At 39.2% G+C, this 13432-nt stretch overlaps 2 protein-coding genes across 2 annotated transcripts in view; one reads left to right on the plus strand and one right to left on the minus strand.

The window, feature by feature from the left end:
- Positions 1 to 2168, plus strand: part of LOC18048069 — a 12119-nt gene extending 9951 nt beyond the window's left edge. The window contains exons 2-3 of the mRNA XM_006442881.2: positions 1712 to 1811; positions 1908 to 2168. Of these exons, the coding sequence (XP_006442944.2) occupies positions 1712 to 1811; positions 1908 to 2168 (361 nt within the window). The remainder of the gene's footprint in view (positions 1 to 1711; positions 1812 to 1907) is intronic.
- A 10030-nt stretch (positions 2169 to 12198) lies between these two features.
- LOC112099951 lies at positions 12199 to 13047 on the minus strand. Its single transcript, XM_024187487.1, has one exon. The coding sequence runs from the start codon at positions 13045 to 13047 to the stop codon at positions 12199 to 12201; it is 849 nt and encodes a 282-aa protein (XP_024043255.1).
- Between the last annotated feature and the right edge of the window lie 385 nt (positions 13048 to 13432).

Here is a 13432-nt window from a genome sequence, read left to right on the forward strand (position 1 = left end):
GAGTTAGACTAAAGAAAGAGTTAGATGGTTTTGAATATGACCTATTTTGCTATTTCTTATTTGGTTATCAAAAAAGTTCAATCCAAGAAGCTTATTATTCTAATCCAACCAACGTCATCGGCCCCTGTGATTCAATCACCAAAAATGAATTTCAAAAAGGAGAATAAAGCAACTGAATTCCAAGAGGATTGCAGCGACAGAGACGCCAGGGGGGGGGGGGGTTCTAAAAGGGATTCTAACGAGGGGGCAGTATCCCACTCTATTACGACAGATCTCATAATAAAATTGTGGTGATATTTGACTCTTTCCTTCTATTACATCACATACTCTTGGGCGTTGTTTAGAATCCCTCTAAAATTCTCGTCCTCTTTTTTAAATTTATAATTTTAGCTCTATTTAAATAATTTTACATGTATTTTTAATTACATTCTTATATAATTTAATAAAACACCTTCTTTGTTTTCTAGATAATCATTATTTTGACAAACTTAATTTCAAATTTTTGATAGTTATAAAGTGTACTGACTTAAGAGCGTGTTCGCATTAAAAAAATGAGAGTGCCTGCACTTAAGAACGATTATATATAAATAGCACTAATTTAGTTTAGGATCCTAAACTTTATTAAAATTTGAAAAAGTTATTAAGCCATATGGTTTAATAGTATACTATCGTTATAAGTGTAAGGGCTGTTCTTGGGTAGGGCTCATTGCGGGCCTAGACTAGGGTTGGACTTTTACTTATTTTTTCAATTTTTTTAAATTGTTGTAAACTTGAAATGAGTTAATAATAATCAAGTTGTTATAATCAACAACGAATTAAAGAAAATAAATATTTCAAAAATAAAATAATAAACAAAGAAAATGAACCAAATAAAAGTTAATATATTTAGTTTTTTTTTTATACTGGATTCTTTAACTCACGGACTTTCTTAATTAATTAATACTTAAAAAAGAGAGTTTAATATTACAATTTTAAGTATTTTGATTCATTATTGATATATAAATTAGGGATTTAAGCTTTCTTTTTTATTTTTCTATTATTTTTTAAATTTAAATTTATTATTCTAATTTATAAATTTATTTTTTAAAAAATAGAGGGCTTAAGGCTGGCCCAAGCTTTTTTTTCCTAAGCTCTTGTCCAAGTCCTCATGCGGGAAGCCCAGGCTAAAGCTCGTAGGAATGGACAGGGCCGGCCCGAGTTTTTTTGCCATCCCTAGCTCCAGTCCACATCTTATGGTGCATGAAGAAAAATAATTGACCAACCTCCTCAAAAGCCCCAAAAGGGCTTAAGGTCCTGTTTGAGGTTGAGGTGCTGTAACTTTTAAACTACAGTTACTGTGGAAAAAAGCTATAAGTATGAAACAAAAGTTAATAAATTATTAAAGATATAAGTATGGAACAAAATTATTAAAGATATAATATATTTTTCATGATACAAGTGAAAATCATTTCAACATAGCTTTCAAGCTATAGCAACTAATGTTTACTAATCACTTTAGTGCTGTATCTTTTAAATTACAATTGCTCAATCTCAATCTTACACACACCCTAAGTACCTGTGGGATTTACCCAATACAAAATCTCCTTCAATTTCCTTAGCCATTTTGTCCATTTTCTCAACAAAAGTTTGGGCTTGACCTAATACAGTTGCTGCCGACTACAAATCCATCTTTGTATATATATTAGTGAAAATTTTGGATTTTTTTTTTTAGGTACTCGACTGAAACTGCATTGTCTGTCACTCAGGACAACCTCGAGGGATTAGAGGAAAGAGTGGATGGTCTCGAGGGAGAATACGACGAGTTCACTATGGCAACAAAAGCCCTCATATAAGATCAAGCGAACACTCTTCGAGGTGAGTTTCGATCTTTTCATGATGAGTTGCTAAAACTTCGCAGCTTTGTTCAGGATGAACTGCTCACTGTCTGTGCGGAAGTGGAGGAAGTCCGCTCGGATTGGGCATGGCATAAGCACACACTTTCCGCTAGTCCAGCTTCCACAAGCACGAGTGATGCACGGTGTATTGACGTGTCAAAACCCGACACTTACGATGGCACGTGCAATGCCACAATCGTGGACAACTTCCTATTTGGGCTGGATCAATACTTCGATGCCATGGGTATCCGAGACGAGGCATCGAAAGTGGGCACTACACCCATATATCTTTGAGGTGTCGCACAACTATGGTGGCGTCAGAAGCATGGTGAGATGGGCAAGGACATTTGCACCATTGACACTTGGGGCCGACTTCAAACAAGAACTCCGAAAGTAGTTCGCCCCAAACAACGCGGAGAGGGAAGCGCGAGTGCGCCTACGTCACCTTAAACAATCGAGTAGTATTCGGGACTACATCAACGAGTTCACTACCCTCATGTTGGAGATAAGTGACATGTCTGACAAGGACTCACTCTTCTACTTCCAAGATGGCCTCAAAGATTGGGCCAAGACCAAGCTTGATAGGCGGGGTGTTCAAACACTTGACAACGCCATCGCCGTTGCGGAATCACTCACCGAATACTCCACCCAATCCAAAGACAAAAAGGTCAACCAAGGCAAATGAGGGGCAGAGAGTGGCAAGGACAAGGGCAACAACCGCAAAGATTGGGGGCAGAAAAAGCCGCCTAGCAATAAGAGCGGGGAAGGAAAATCTGAAGGCAAGAAGGAGGCGCCAAAGCCACGAAGCCCATGCTTCATTTGCAACGGTCCTCATTGGGTATGCGAATGTCTAGATAAAAAGTCGCTCAACGCTCTTGCTACCCAACTCAAGAGCCACCCCACAATGTCCTCGGACGAAACCTAACTCAGTATGGGTTCTCTCCAACACCTCGGGGCACTTAATCACCAACAGCCCACACTCACGAAGAAAGGGCTCGTGTATATAAGAGCAAAGATAAATGGCCAGTTCGTCCGCGCATTGCTCGACACGGGAGCGATGCACAACTTCGTGTCCATAGATTAGGCCGAGAGCCTAGGCCTCAAGACCACCAAGGAAGGAGGCATGATGAAAGCGGTGAACTCACCTGCCAAACTAATTATGGGTATTGCACAAGGCGTGCACATAACCCTCGGTACGTGGAGCGGAATGCTTGACTTCTCCATTATGCCCATGGACGACTTCAAGATGGTCATTGGCATGGAATTTTTCGACTAAGTCCATGCCTTCTTGCTGCCCGCTACGAACTCCCTAAGCATTCTCGATGGGAGTAAAGCATGCATGGTTCCTACGGAACGAGGCAAGTCCGAAGAGAAGACGCTTTCGGCCATGCAATTCAAAAGGGCTTTCAAGAAGGACCCAAGCTTCTTGGTCTCCATCCGGGAACTAAATGAGGTAGGAGATTGAAGAAATAAGCCAAGCCAAGCCAAGTCCCTCCGCAAAATACAAACCGTCCTCAATGAGTACAAGGACGTGATGCCTCCCGAACTTCCGAAGAAGCTCCCACTTCGACGAGAGGTAGATTATGCGATTGAACTGGAACAAGGTGCGAAGCCACTAGCCTTGTCGCCCTACCGCATGGCGCCACCTGAACTTGAGGAGTTGCGGAGACAACTCAAAGACTTACTGGACACATGCTATATTCACCCCTCAAAGGCCCCATTTGGTGCACCTGTTCTCTTCCAAAAGAAAAAATATGGCTCGCTGCCGATGTGCATCGACTATAGAGCGCTCAACAAGATCACCATCAAGAACAAGTACCCAATTCCCTTGATAGTGGACTTGTTCGACCAGCTTGGCAAAGCACGGTACTTCACCAAACTCGACTTGCGCTCCGGGTACTACCAAATGTGCATCGCCAAGAGAGGCGAACTAAGAACAGTGTGCACAACAAGGTACGGGTCTTTCGAATTCCTTGTTATCCCTTTTGGCCTCACCAATGCACCCGTTACTTTTTGTATGCTCATGAACAAGGTACTCTACCCATTCCTCGACCCTTTTGTGGTCGTGTACTTGGATGACATCATGGTGTATAGCACCACGCTCGAAGAGCATGCCTAACATTTGCGACAAGTCCTCTAAGTACTCTGAGACAACGAGCTCTTCCTCAAGATGGAGAAGTGCTCATTAGCCCAGTAAGAGGTGGAGTTCTTTGGCCACAAGATTGCGGGCGGAAAACTCATGATGGAAAATGCCAAGCTGAAGGCCATCCTCAAGTGGGAACCTCCCACGAAAGTGCCCGAGCTTCGCTCATTCCTTGGGTTGGTGAACTACTATTGACACGTCATCGAGGGCTATTCAGCCAAGGCGGCACCCTTGACAGATTTGCTCAAGAAAAACAGAATGTGGCATTGGTCCGAAGAGTGCCAACGTGCATTTGAAGAATTGAAGAAGGCAATTTCGGAGGAATCAATCCTCACTCTTCCGGACCACACAAAGCCCTTCGAAGTACAAATGGATGCCTCATATTTCGCCATTGGTGGAGTCCTCATGTAAGAAGACCACCCCATAGCGTTCGAGAGTCGAAAGCTAAAAGATACGGAACGCCGCTACACAGTGCAAGAGAAGAAGATGATATCCATCATATATTGCTTGCAGGTGTGGCGACATTACTTGCTTGGCTCACACTTCACGATCATGACGGAACGCAAAAGAAGTTGAATCCGAAGCAAACAAGGTGGCAAGATTTTCTGGCAGAATTCGACTATCGGCTCAAGTACAAACCAGGCAAAGCCAATGTCGTTGCAAACGCTTTAAGCCGCAAGGCTAAATTGACAACACTTAGCATAAGCCAACCGAAGTCTGACCTTGTCTCACGCATCAAGGAAGGCCTCTAACAAGATCCGCTGACAAAAGACTTACTGGAGAAGGTGCTCGAGGGAAAGACAAGGCGATTTTGGCAAGAGGAAAGCATCCTCCTCACCAAGGGAGATCGGCTATTCATGCCAAGGTGGGAGAATTTACGGAAAGAGGTTATCAAAGAGTGCCACGACTCCAAGTGGGCTGGTCACCCAGGAATTGAGCGCACCACCGCACTAGTCCAAGCCTCGTATTTTTAGCCACACATGAGGGACGACATTGAGGCATATGTGCGAACTTGTCTTGTGTGCCAACAAGACAAGGTGGATCACCAACTCCCAGCGGGATTATTGGAGCTGCTACCACTCGCAACAAGGCCACGGGAAAGTGTCTCCATGAACTTCATCACATCACTGCCCAAGTCCAAATGATGCGGCAGCATCATGGTCATTGTCGATCGTTACAGCAAATACGCCACTTTCATCGCCCCACCAGTCGATTGCAAAGTTGACGAGGCAGCCTGCCTATTCGTCAAGCATATTGTGAAGCTTTGGGGAGTCCCGAAGAGCATTGTGAGCAACCGAGACCTTCGGTTCACTTGGCGTTTTTGGACGGAGCTCTTTAAGATGTTGGGAACCGATCTCAAGCTCTCAACAAGCTTACACCCACAAATGGATGGGCAAACCGAACGCATCAATGGCCTCCTCGCGATGTACTTGAGGCATTATGTGAGCGCTCATCAGCAGGATTGGGCGAAGCTACTCGACATCGCCCAATTTTCTTATAACTTGCAGCGAAGTGAGGCTATAGGCAAGAGTCCATTCAAAATCATCATGGGATTCCAGCCCATGACCCCCAACGCCATAGCCTCAACTTATGGAGGAAAAAGCCTTGCGGCACACAAGCTCGCCCGCGAATGGCACGAGGAAGCGGATATCACACGAGCCTACCTCGACAAAGCCGCAAGGAAGATGAAAAAGTGGGCGGATACAAGGAGACGACATGTTAAGTACAAGGAAGGAGATCAGTCATGATCAAGCTCCTACCCCAACAATTCAAGACATTGCGGAAAGTCCACAAGGGGTTAGTGAGGCGCTACAAGGGACCCTTCCGAGTTGTACGACGTGTGGGCAACGTCTCGTATCAACTCTGACTTCCGCCAAGAGTCAAGATCCATCCGGTCTTCCACGTGAGCCTTCTCAAGCCATATCATGGAGATACAGAAGACCCAAGGCGTGGAGAATCGAGGCGTGCGCCAACTGCCGTTGTCACCGCGTTCGACAAAGATGTGGACCATATCATTGCGGATCGCGTGATTCGAAGGAGAGGCATGTCACCATACAACGAGTAATTGGTGAAGTGGAAAAACCTCCCCGAGAGCGAAGCCACTTGGGAACGTGAAGATGATTTGTGGCAATTGACTGAGCACATCCAGAATTTCAAGCACGAGAGCGCGACGAGGACGCTGCGAGCTTAGGTGGGGGAGGATGTTGCGGACCGCCTAATTAGCTAGCCCAATTGCCCACAAATTCCAGGCCATGAGCCCAAGATAAGGCCAAGAGTGCTAGCTTGGCCCGATTCCGAAAAATTCTCGGCAACTCTAGCACATTTGAGCTTGTACATATCTAGAATTCTCTATATATTTCCAGCACATGTAAATATCTAGAATTCTAGGCACATGGTAGAATTCTCTAGAATTGTAGAGCATGGCAAGCCTCTCCTATAAGGGCATGACATTTAGCATTTGAACAACAAGCTTAGAACAAGCAACTCAAACACTTGTAAGCTCTCTTGTAATCTCTCTTGTTGGTAATACAAGTTTTCTTATTCGGCTCTATTGCTCTCTTCTCTCTAACTCTTCGAAAACCTCTAGGCTTAGCTAGTCGAGAAGCTCAAAGGCTTACTTAGCAACATTCGACAAAGTTGTCTAAGTGCCGCACGGATTTGCTGCTCAAAACACTCATCCTGTGACATTAAGGTCATGTTTGGGGTTGAAGTGCTGTAACTTTTAAACTACATTTATTGTGGAAAAAAACTATAAGTATGAAACAAAAGTTAATAATTTGTAGTAAATATAAATTTTAAATAATAATTTTAACAAAATTATTAAAGATATAATATATTTTTCATGATACAATTGTAGAGCATGGCAAGCCTCCCCTATAAGGGCATGACATTTAGCATTTGAACAACAAGCTTAGAACAAGCAACTCAAACACTTGTAAGCTCTCTTGTAATCTCTCTTGTTGGTAATACAAGTTTCCTTATTCGGCTCCATTGCTCTCTTCTCTCTAACTCTTTGAAAACCTCTAGGCTTAGCTAGTCGAGAAGCTCAAAGGCTTACTTAGCAACATTCGACAAAGTTGTCTAAGTGCCGCACGGATTTGCTGCGCAAAACACTCATCCTGTGACATTAAGGTCCTGTTTGGGGTTGAAGTACTGTAACTTTTAAACTACAGTTACTGTGGAAAAAAAACTATAAGTATGAAACAAAAGTTAATAATTTGTAGTAAAAATAAATTTTGAATAATAATTTTAACAAAATTATTAAAGATATAATATATTTTTCATGATACAAGTAAAAAATCATTTCAACATAGCTTTCAAGCTACAACAACTAATGTTTACTAATCACTTTAGTGCTGTATCTTTTAAATTACAGTTGCTCAATCTCAATCTCACACACACCCTAAGTACCTGCGGGATTTACCCAATACAAAATCTCCTTCAATTTCCTTAGCCATTTTGTCTATTTTCTCAACAAAAGTTTGGGCTTGACCCAACACAGTTGCTGCCGACTACAAATCCATCTTTGTATATATTTTAGCGAAAATTTCAGAATTTTTTTTTTTAGGTACTCGATTGATTTGTATCATTTTTTCTTTTAACTAGATTTGGATTTTTTTTAATGCTAATATTATAAAATTCTTGAATGAAATCCTTTATTCTAGCAAGGAATGGTTGTTGCTGATCAATTAAGTCGATCCTTCATGGCTGGACACTGGACACATATTATTTACAAATAATCTGCATTAAATAGTTACATTACATTCTGGATTTTATTGCATTTAGGAAACGAATTTCACTCCCCTTATTGAATAATATGAAATGTGAATGAATTCATATGATCAACTGTATATTAAGCTAATTACTTTTACCACCGGCTTTGCACTCACTAATCACTTTTCACACAACACGTTGGTTATATGTCGATGGTGTCCTTTGAATAAGGATGAACTTGGAAAGCTTGATGAACATTTGGGGCACGAGCATTCAATGCAAAGATTTATGGGGGAGATATGGCCTAGCCGTACCTACAAGAATTTGAAAAGAAAAAAAAAAGGGTTGGCGAGTCATCAATCGGATCCTCGGATCATTGGTACGGCGGTATCTTTTAACTCTTGGCTTCAAATTAATAATTCTTCACAAATGGAAAATAACTGGGAGGGAACTACGCATTAGACAAACGAAAGCCAAATGGGGGGACAATTATGTACGCACAGAATGGGATATCTAATCACTATTAGAAGCTTAAGCAATGTGGAGAAAGCTCGATTCGGATTTGATTGACTCTTCCAGTCAGACTTTTACTAAGGTGATGCACGCCGAACCCAAAAGGCTAAGCAAAATGATTTGTAAAATTAATATACTCACTCAATCGGAGCTTTTGATCGGACTGTGGGTTGTCTTGTCGACTTGCAAATGAAAAAGTAAAAGAGAAAAAAGATTGTATTGAAGGAATTTGACTTTGTTGAAAACAGAGCAAGACTTTTTACTTGTCCGAAATTTGATCCGAAAGTCGGATAGTTAGCTTCACTAGTTTGTTGTTTCATTGAAAAATGATCACAACGTCCGCTTAAAGCTGAAACTTTTTTGTTCTAGCGAACTACTCCAAAACACAGAAAACACAGAACACCACAAACATAAAAGCAATCAAAGAACTCTAAACACTAAACATAAACAGGTAGGTTTGGAGTATTTCAACCTTTCTGGAGTTTAATATTGATGGACCACAACGCACAGTGGTAAATCTTTCCGCATCAATGCTGTGATTGATCTGATCAATCGGAGATCTTTCTTTAATGACAATCGTATTAGCTGAATCTCCTGTTGTGACTGTCTTATCTTCATCTCCACCTCCTTTTCTCTTAGCTCGGCATCTCTCTAAATGAATTTTCAGATATGTGGTTCCTTTTTTACTCGAACCGTCAAATGTCTTCTTACAATATTTACATTCAGCCTTTTCATTTCCATCTTTGTCTCTGTACTTTGTCATCCCATTCCAAACCTTTAACCTCTTTGGTCTATTGCTCGATGAGCTCCCTACGTTTTGCTCTTGGACCTCCGCCATTTCCTGTAATATGTTGGTCAAGAATTTGAAATGAACACTGAAAATTTAACTCTTTAATTAAGGATGGATTTGCATACTCAGCCTGTGTCAACTTATCGCTTAATCTTTTAATTATCCCAAAAAGGCAGCCTAATTGGTTTCCACTGAAATCTTACTCCTTCAACCGGCACATTGGACAGCACTGATAATATTCTTCAACCCAATATATATATATTTCTTTTTTTTTTCTAAACAAAAACAACATGAGGGTTTAAAAGAAAAAAAGAGAGAATTACAGTCATCAATTGGAGCCACCATTTCTTTTTTTTCTTTTTTTTGGCTTTGTTTGTTTCGTTAACTTGTTGGCAAATAACGAGCTTTTTTTTTTTTTTAACAATTTGGACCCACCAATTACCGTGCACCTGGACCTGGCGCGTGGTACCTCCATTTTGTTCATATGTGAGTTGCCTATTAGATCTCAGGCATAGCTTCGTCCGAATTAAAAAAGTAAAAAATGAAAAATATTTGCACAGAATGGGATATCTAGTCAATATTAGAAGCTTAATCTATGACTTTTACTGTGATGATGCACGCCGAACCCAAAGGCTAAGGAAAATAATTCATAAAATTAATATACTCAATCGGAGGTTTTGATTGGACCGTGGGTTGTCTTGTCGACTAGCAAATGAAAAAGGCAAAAAGAAAAAAGATTGAATTGAAGGAATTTGACTTTGTTGAAATCAGAACAAGACTTTTTACTGGTCCGAAATTTGGATTCGAAAGTTGGATAGTTAGCTTTGCTTGTTTGTTGTTTCCTTGAAGAATTTAAAAAAAAAACAGAGAGAGACAGAGAGAGGATTACAGTCATCAATTGGATCCGCCTTTTGTTTTTTTTGTTGTTTTTTGGTTTGTTTGTTTCGTTAACGCGTGGGAAAGTAACAAGCTTTTTTTTTTAACAATTTGGACCCACCAATTAGAAAAGGGAAAAAATGAAAAATATTTGCACAGGGTCCGATGATGAAAAAGTCTATTCAATTTAAGCGGTTCTAAACGTTCGGATCAGGCCAGTGATGCCAATCATGAGTCACCTACATTGCAACTTAGGTGTTACATGTGATGATGTTAAGTTTTTTTAATTTGTTCTTGGAAAAAAAAAAACAAATGTTGCAAAATCGCATCTTAACTTAAGACATGAGTACAAGAAACATATTTTTACTACTAAAGACAAACTTGAAATTCTCTTATACACATTTTCTCTGAATTAATGTTTTTTAAAAAACTTTTTTTGCAAGATTACGATTAAAGAATACAATATATGTGTGTATAACAAAAAAGTATCTCAAGACTCCTAAAAGATTATTGATTGGATACAAAGCCTTATACAAATTTTCTGCATATAAATTAGGGAAATTATCAGCCATATACCTTTAAATGACACCAATATCCAACGTGCTACAATACTTTTTAAGTGTATCACTCGTATACCCTAAGTTGACAAAACACTTCTGCCGCCCACCGATCTGTTAACTGCCGTTTGCGAGCGCTGACATCATAAGGGTAATTTAGTCTTTTTTTAAAACGACATGTCATCCTATTTACCTAGTAAAACACGACATGTCATATGATATATTTTGATAAAAATGACATGTCATCCCATTTATCAGATAATTGTTAATAATTGCTAAAAAAAAAAAAGCTACTTTACAACTGAATCTACTCCTCCAAATTTAACCTAAATTATTGAAGATCTACTCCTCCAAGCATCATTATTTTTTTATGGTATAATACGTATAATTATAAATAATATGTTGTTAATAATTTTTTATGGTATAAGATGAATATTTTTTATGGATAATTGTTAATAATATGTACCATTAATAATTCTTTTTTTAATAAAAAATGTATTGTTAATAACAAAATAAAAAAATTTGTGTATTGAAAATTTACATTAATTTTCAAGGCAAATTTGTTTTTTTACCTCATTTTGAGTTTAAAGGGTAAAATAGTTATTTTGTTCAAATTCTGTTAAGTTCTTAACAGTAGTAAACGGAAAGGTAGACGCCAGAACTCTTTTGTCAACTTAGGGTATACGAGTGATATAAGCGAAAAGTGTTATAGTACGTTTGATACCGGTGACATTTAAGAGTATACCGGTGATAATTTTCCTATAAATTAATGTGTCAATACAATTAATAAAATGAAAGTAGCACCCCAGGAAATTTTATAGGACAACTGAACCATTTTAGTCTTGTTTAGATTGGCCATTTGACCTTATTCGGAGCTTCGAATACTTTACACACGCACATATATATAAAGAGACGCACGCACACATACACATTGAGAGATCATGACATAGAACTGAGTTAGGCTCATTTCTCAGGGACAGATCTAATACCAGTTCTTTGATTAAAGAAAGTCTGGAAGAAGAAAGAGAAATAATAAGGCAGGATCTGCAACTCTGATTTCATTTTATCAGCTGCCAGGTATTTTAAAATAAGCATTAAGATTAATTTCGAGTCATCTTACAATGGTAATTGTTTGATAGCAGCCTGCTGAGAAATTAAATATCGAGAACTAGTTATTTTTCTCAAAAGCTTTGACTAAAATACTCTTATAAAGGATTTTTGCTCTCTGCTTTTCAGTTCGCAATTATATGAGGTGGAAGATGTATTTTTTTTTTTCAGTCACTAATTCCTGGAACAAGTTATAATTTTGACTTTTGAGCTGCGGAAACAAAATTTTTATCCATTGGATAAGTTGTTTATATTTTTCATAAAAATTAATTGGCTGCTATGAAAGAAGTTTTTCCATACCAAATTCTTGAATCTTTTTGTTTGACCTTACTTGGATCAGTTGATTTAGATTTTATGAAAATTTTGTTCACCAAATAATACTATATGTTAACGAGAAAGAAATTAAAGGTTTAGCTATTGAAATATATAAATTGAAAGAAATTTAAGTCTATTATAAAAAAAAAATCAATTTAAGTCGGACCATGTTGGCGACTGCATGTCTTGGTTAAAATCTAGTTTTATATTTATTCTTACATTTTTTTTTGTTGACAAGATCTTCCTCTTACATAATTATCTTTGGTATTGGTATTTTTTTTTTTTTTGATAAGGAAGTAAAGCTTTCCATTAACAGAACTTTGACAGTAACAACGAAACATGATCTGGGAAATTTTCCAGCCAAATACACTGATTTTCAACTTCTAAAGCTTTCTTTGCTACAGAATGAGCAGCTATATTACAGCCCCTTGGAGCAAATTGAATTGATGCTTGGCTCTGGATCCTAAGCTTTGTCTGGATTTCAGCAATAATCCAATCAATTTCTGTCTTGCTTTCCTTTCTGTTTAGTGACAGATCCACCACCTCCTTTGAATCTGACTCAATGACCATTGGCACACAAGCCACCTGTTGAGCAGTTTCAATTCCAAACAAAACAGCTTTCGCTTCCATACTAGCTACAGTGCCTCGAAATTGAACATTTTGAACTGCTACTGCCACAACCCTTCCCCTGGAATTTCTTACAACTACTCCCAAGCCTGCCTTATGCTCTGAAACTTTTACTGCAGCGTCCACATTCACCTTAAAACAGCCATTTGGGGGAGCTGTCCATGTTTGCTGACTGATTTGCCCATGCCTTGAGATTGCTTGATCTTTTGAAATTTTAACCCTCTTGAAAGACTCTACAATAGCTGCTGCTCGTGCCACTGAAATAACAGGATTCTCGTCTTTGCCATCAAAAATAAAACAGTTTCTGCAGTACCAAATCGCCCAACAAACAGCAATAATCAATTCTACATCTTTCTTCGTTCTTTTTGAAGCCATTTCTTGGAGAAAACTCAACATGTCTTGATGGGGCATCTGCTTAACCTCCTCATAAAACTCTGTCGCTTTCCACACCTTTCTCGCAGCCTTGCATTCCAATAAGGTATGGAAGACATCTTCACTTCTACAGCTACATCTTTTGCAAATTGGGTCCATTATCACTTTCCTCTTCCACAGATTTGTTGCTGTTGGTAACAGATTTTTTGCTGCTCTCCACATAAAAACTTTAACTTTTTCAGGGATCTCATTTGCCCAAACAACCTCCCAGTGAGTTCTGGTAGTGTCTGAGCAGCCTGGATTGTCTGAGAACTTTTGCTTCAAAGCTAGCTGGTAGCCACTTTTGACAGAGTAACTTCCATGCTTGTCAAATTTCCAGATGAGAGTATCTTGCTGAGGGGTTCTCGGCAGAGGGGTCTGCAAAATCCTTTCTGAGGCTTCCTTCGAGAAGTGCTGGCAAATTATCTCCTCCTTCTAGTGATGTCTCTCATCTATAAGGTCAGCAACTACAGTGTCATTGGGGAGCTCCATATGCATGCCATGT

The sequence above is a fragment of the Citrus clementina genome, unplaced genomic scaffold (assembly GCF_000493195.1).
Source record: "Citrus clementina cultivar Clemenules unplaced genomic scaffold, Citrus_clementina_v1.0 scaffold_3, whole genome shotgun sequence".
NCBI lineage: Eukaryota > Viridiplantae > Streptophyta > Magnoliopsida > Sapindales > Rutaceae > Citrus > Citrus x clementina.

Bases quoted from the DNA above. Each gene is read 5' to 3' on its own strand.
- LOC112099951 (XM_024187487.1), bottom strand. From the start codon at position 13,047: ATGGACCCAATTTGCAAAAGATGTAGCTGTAGAAGTGAAGATGTCTTC.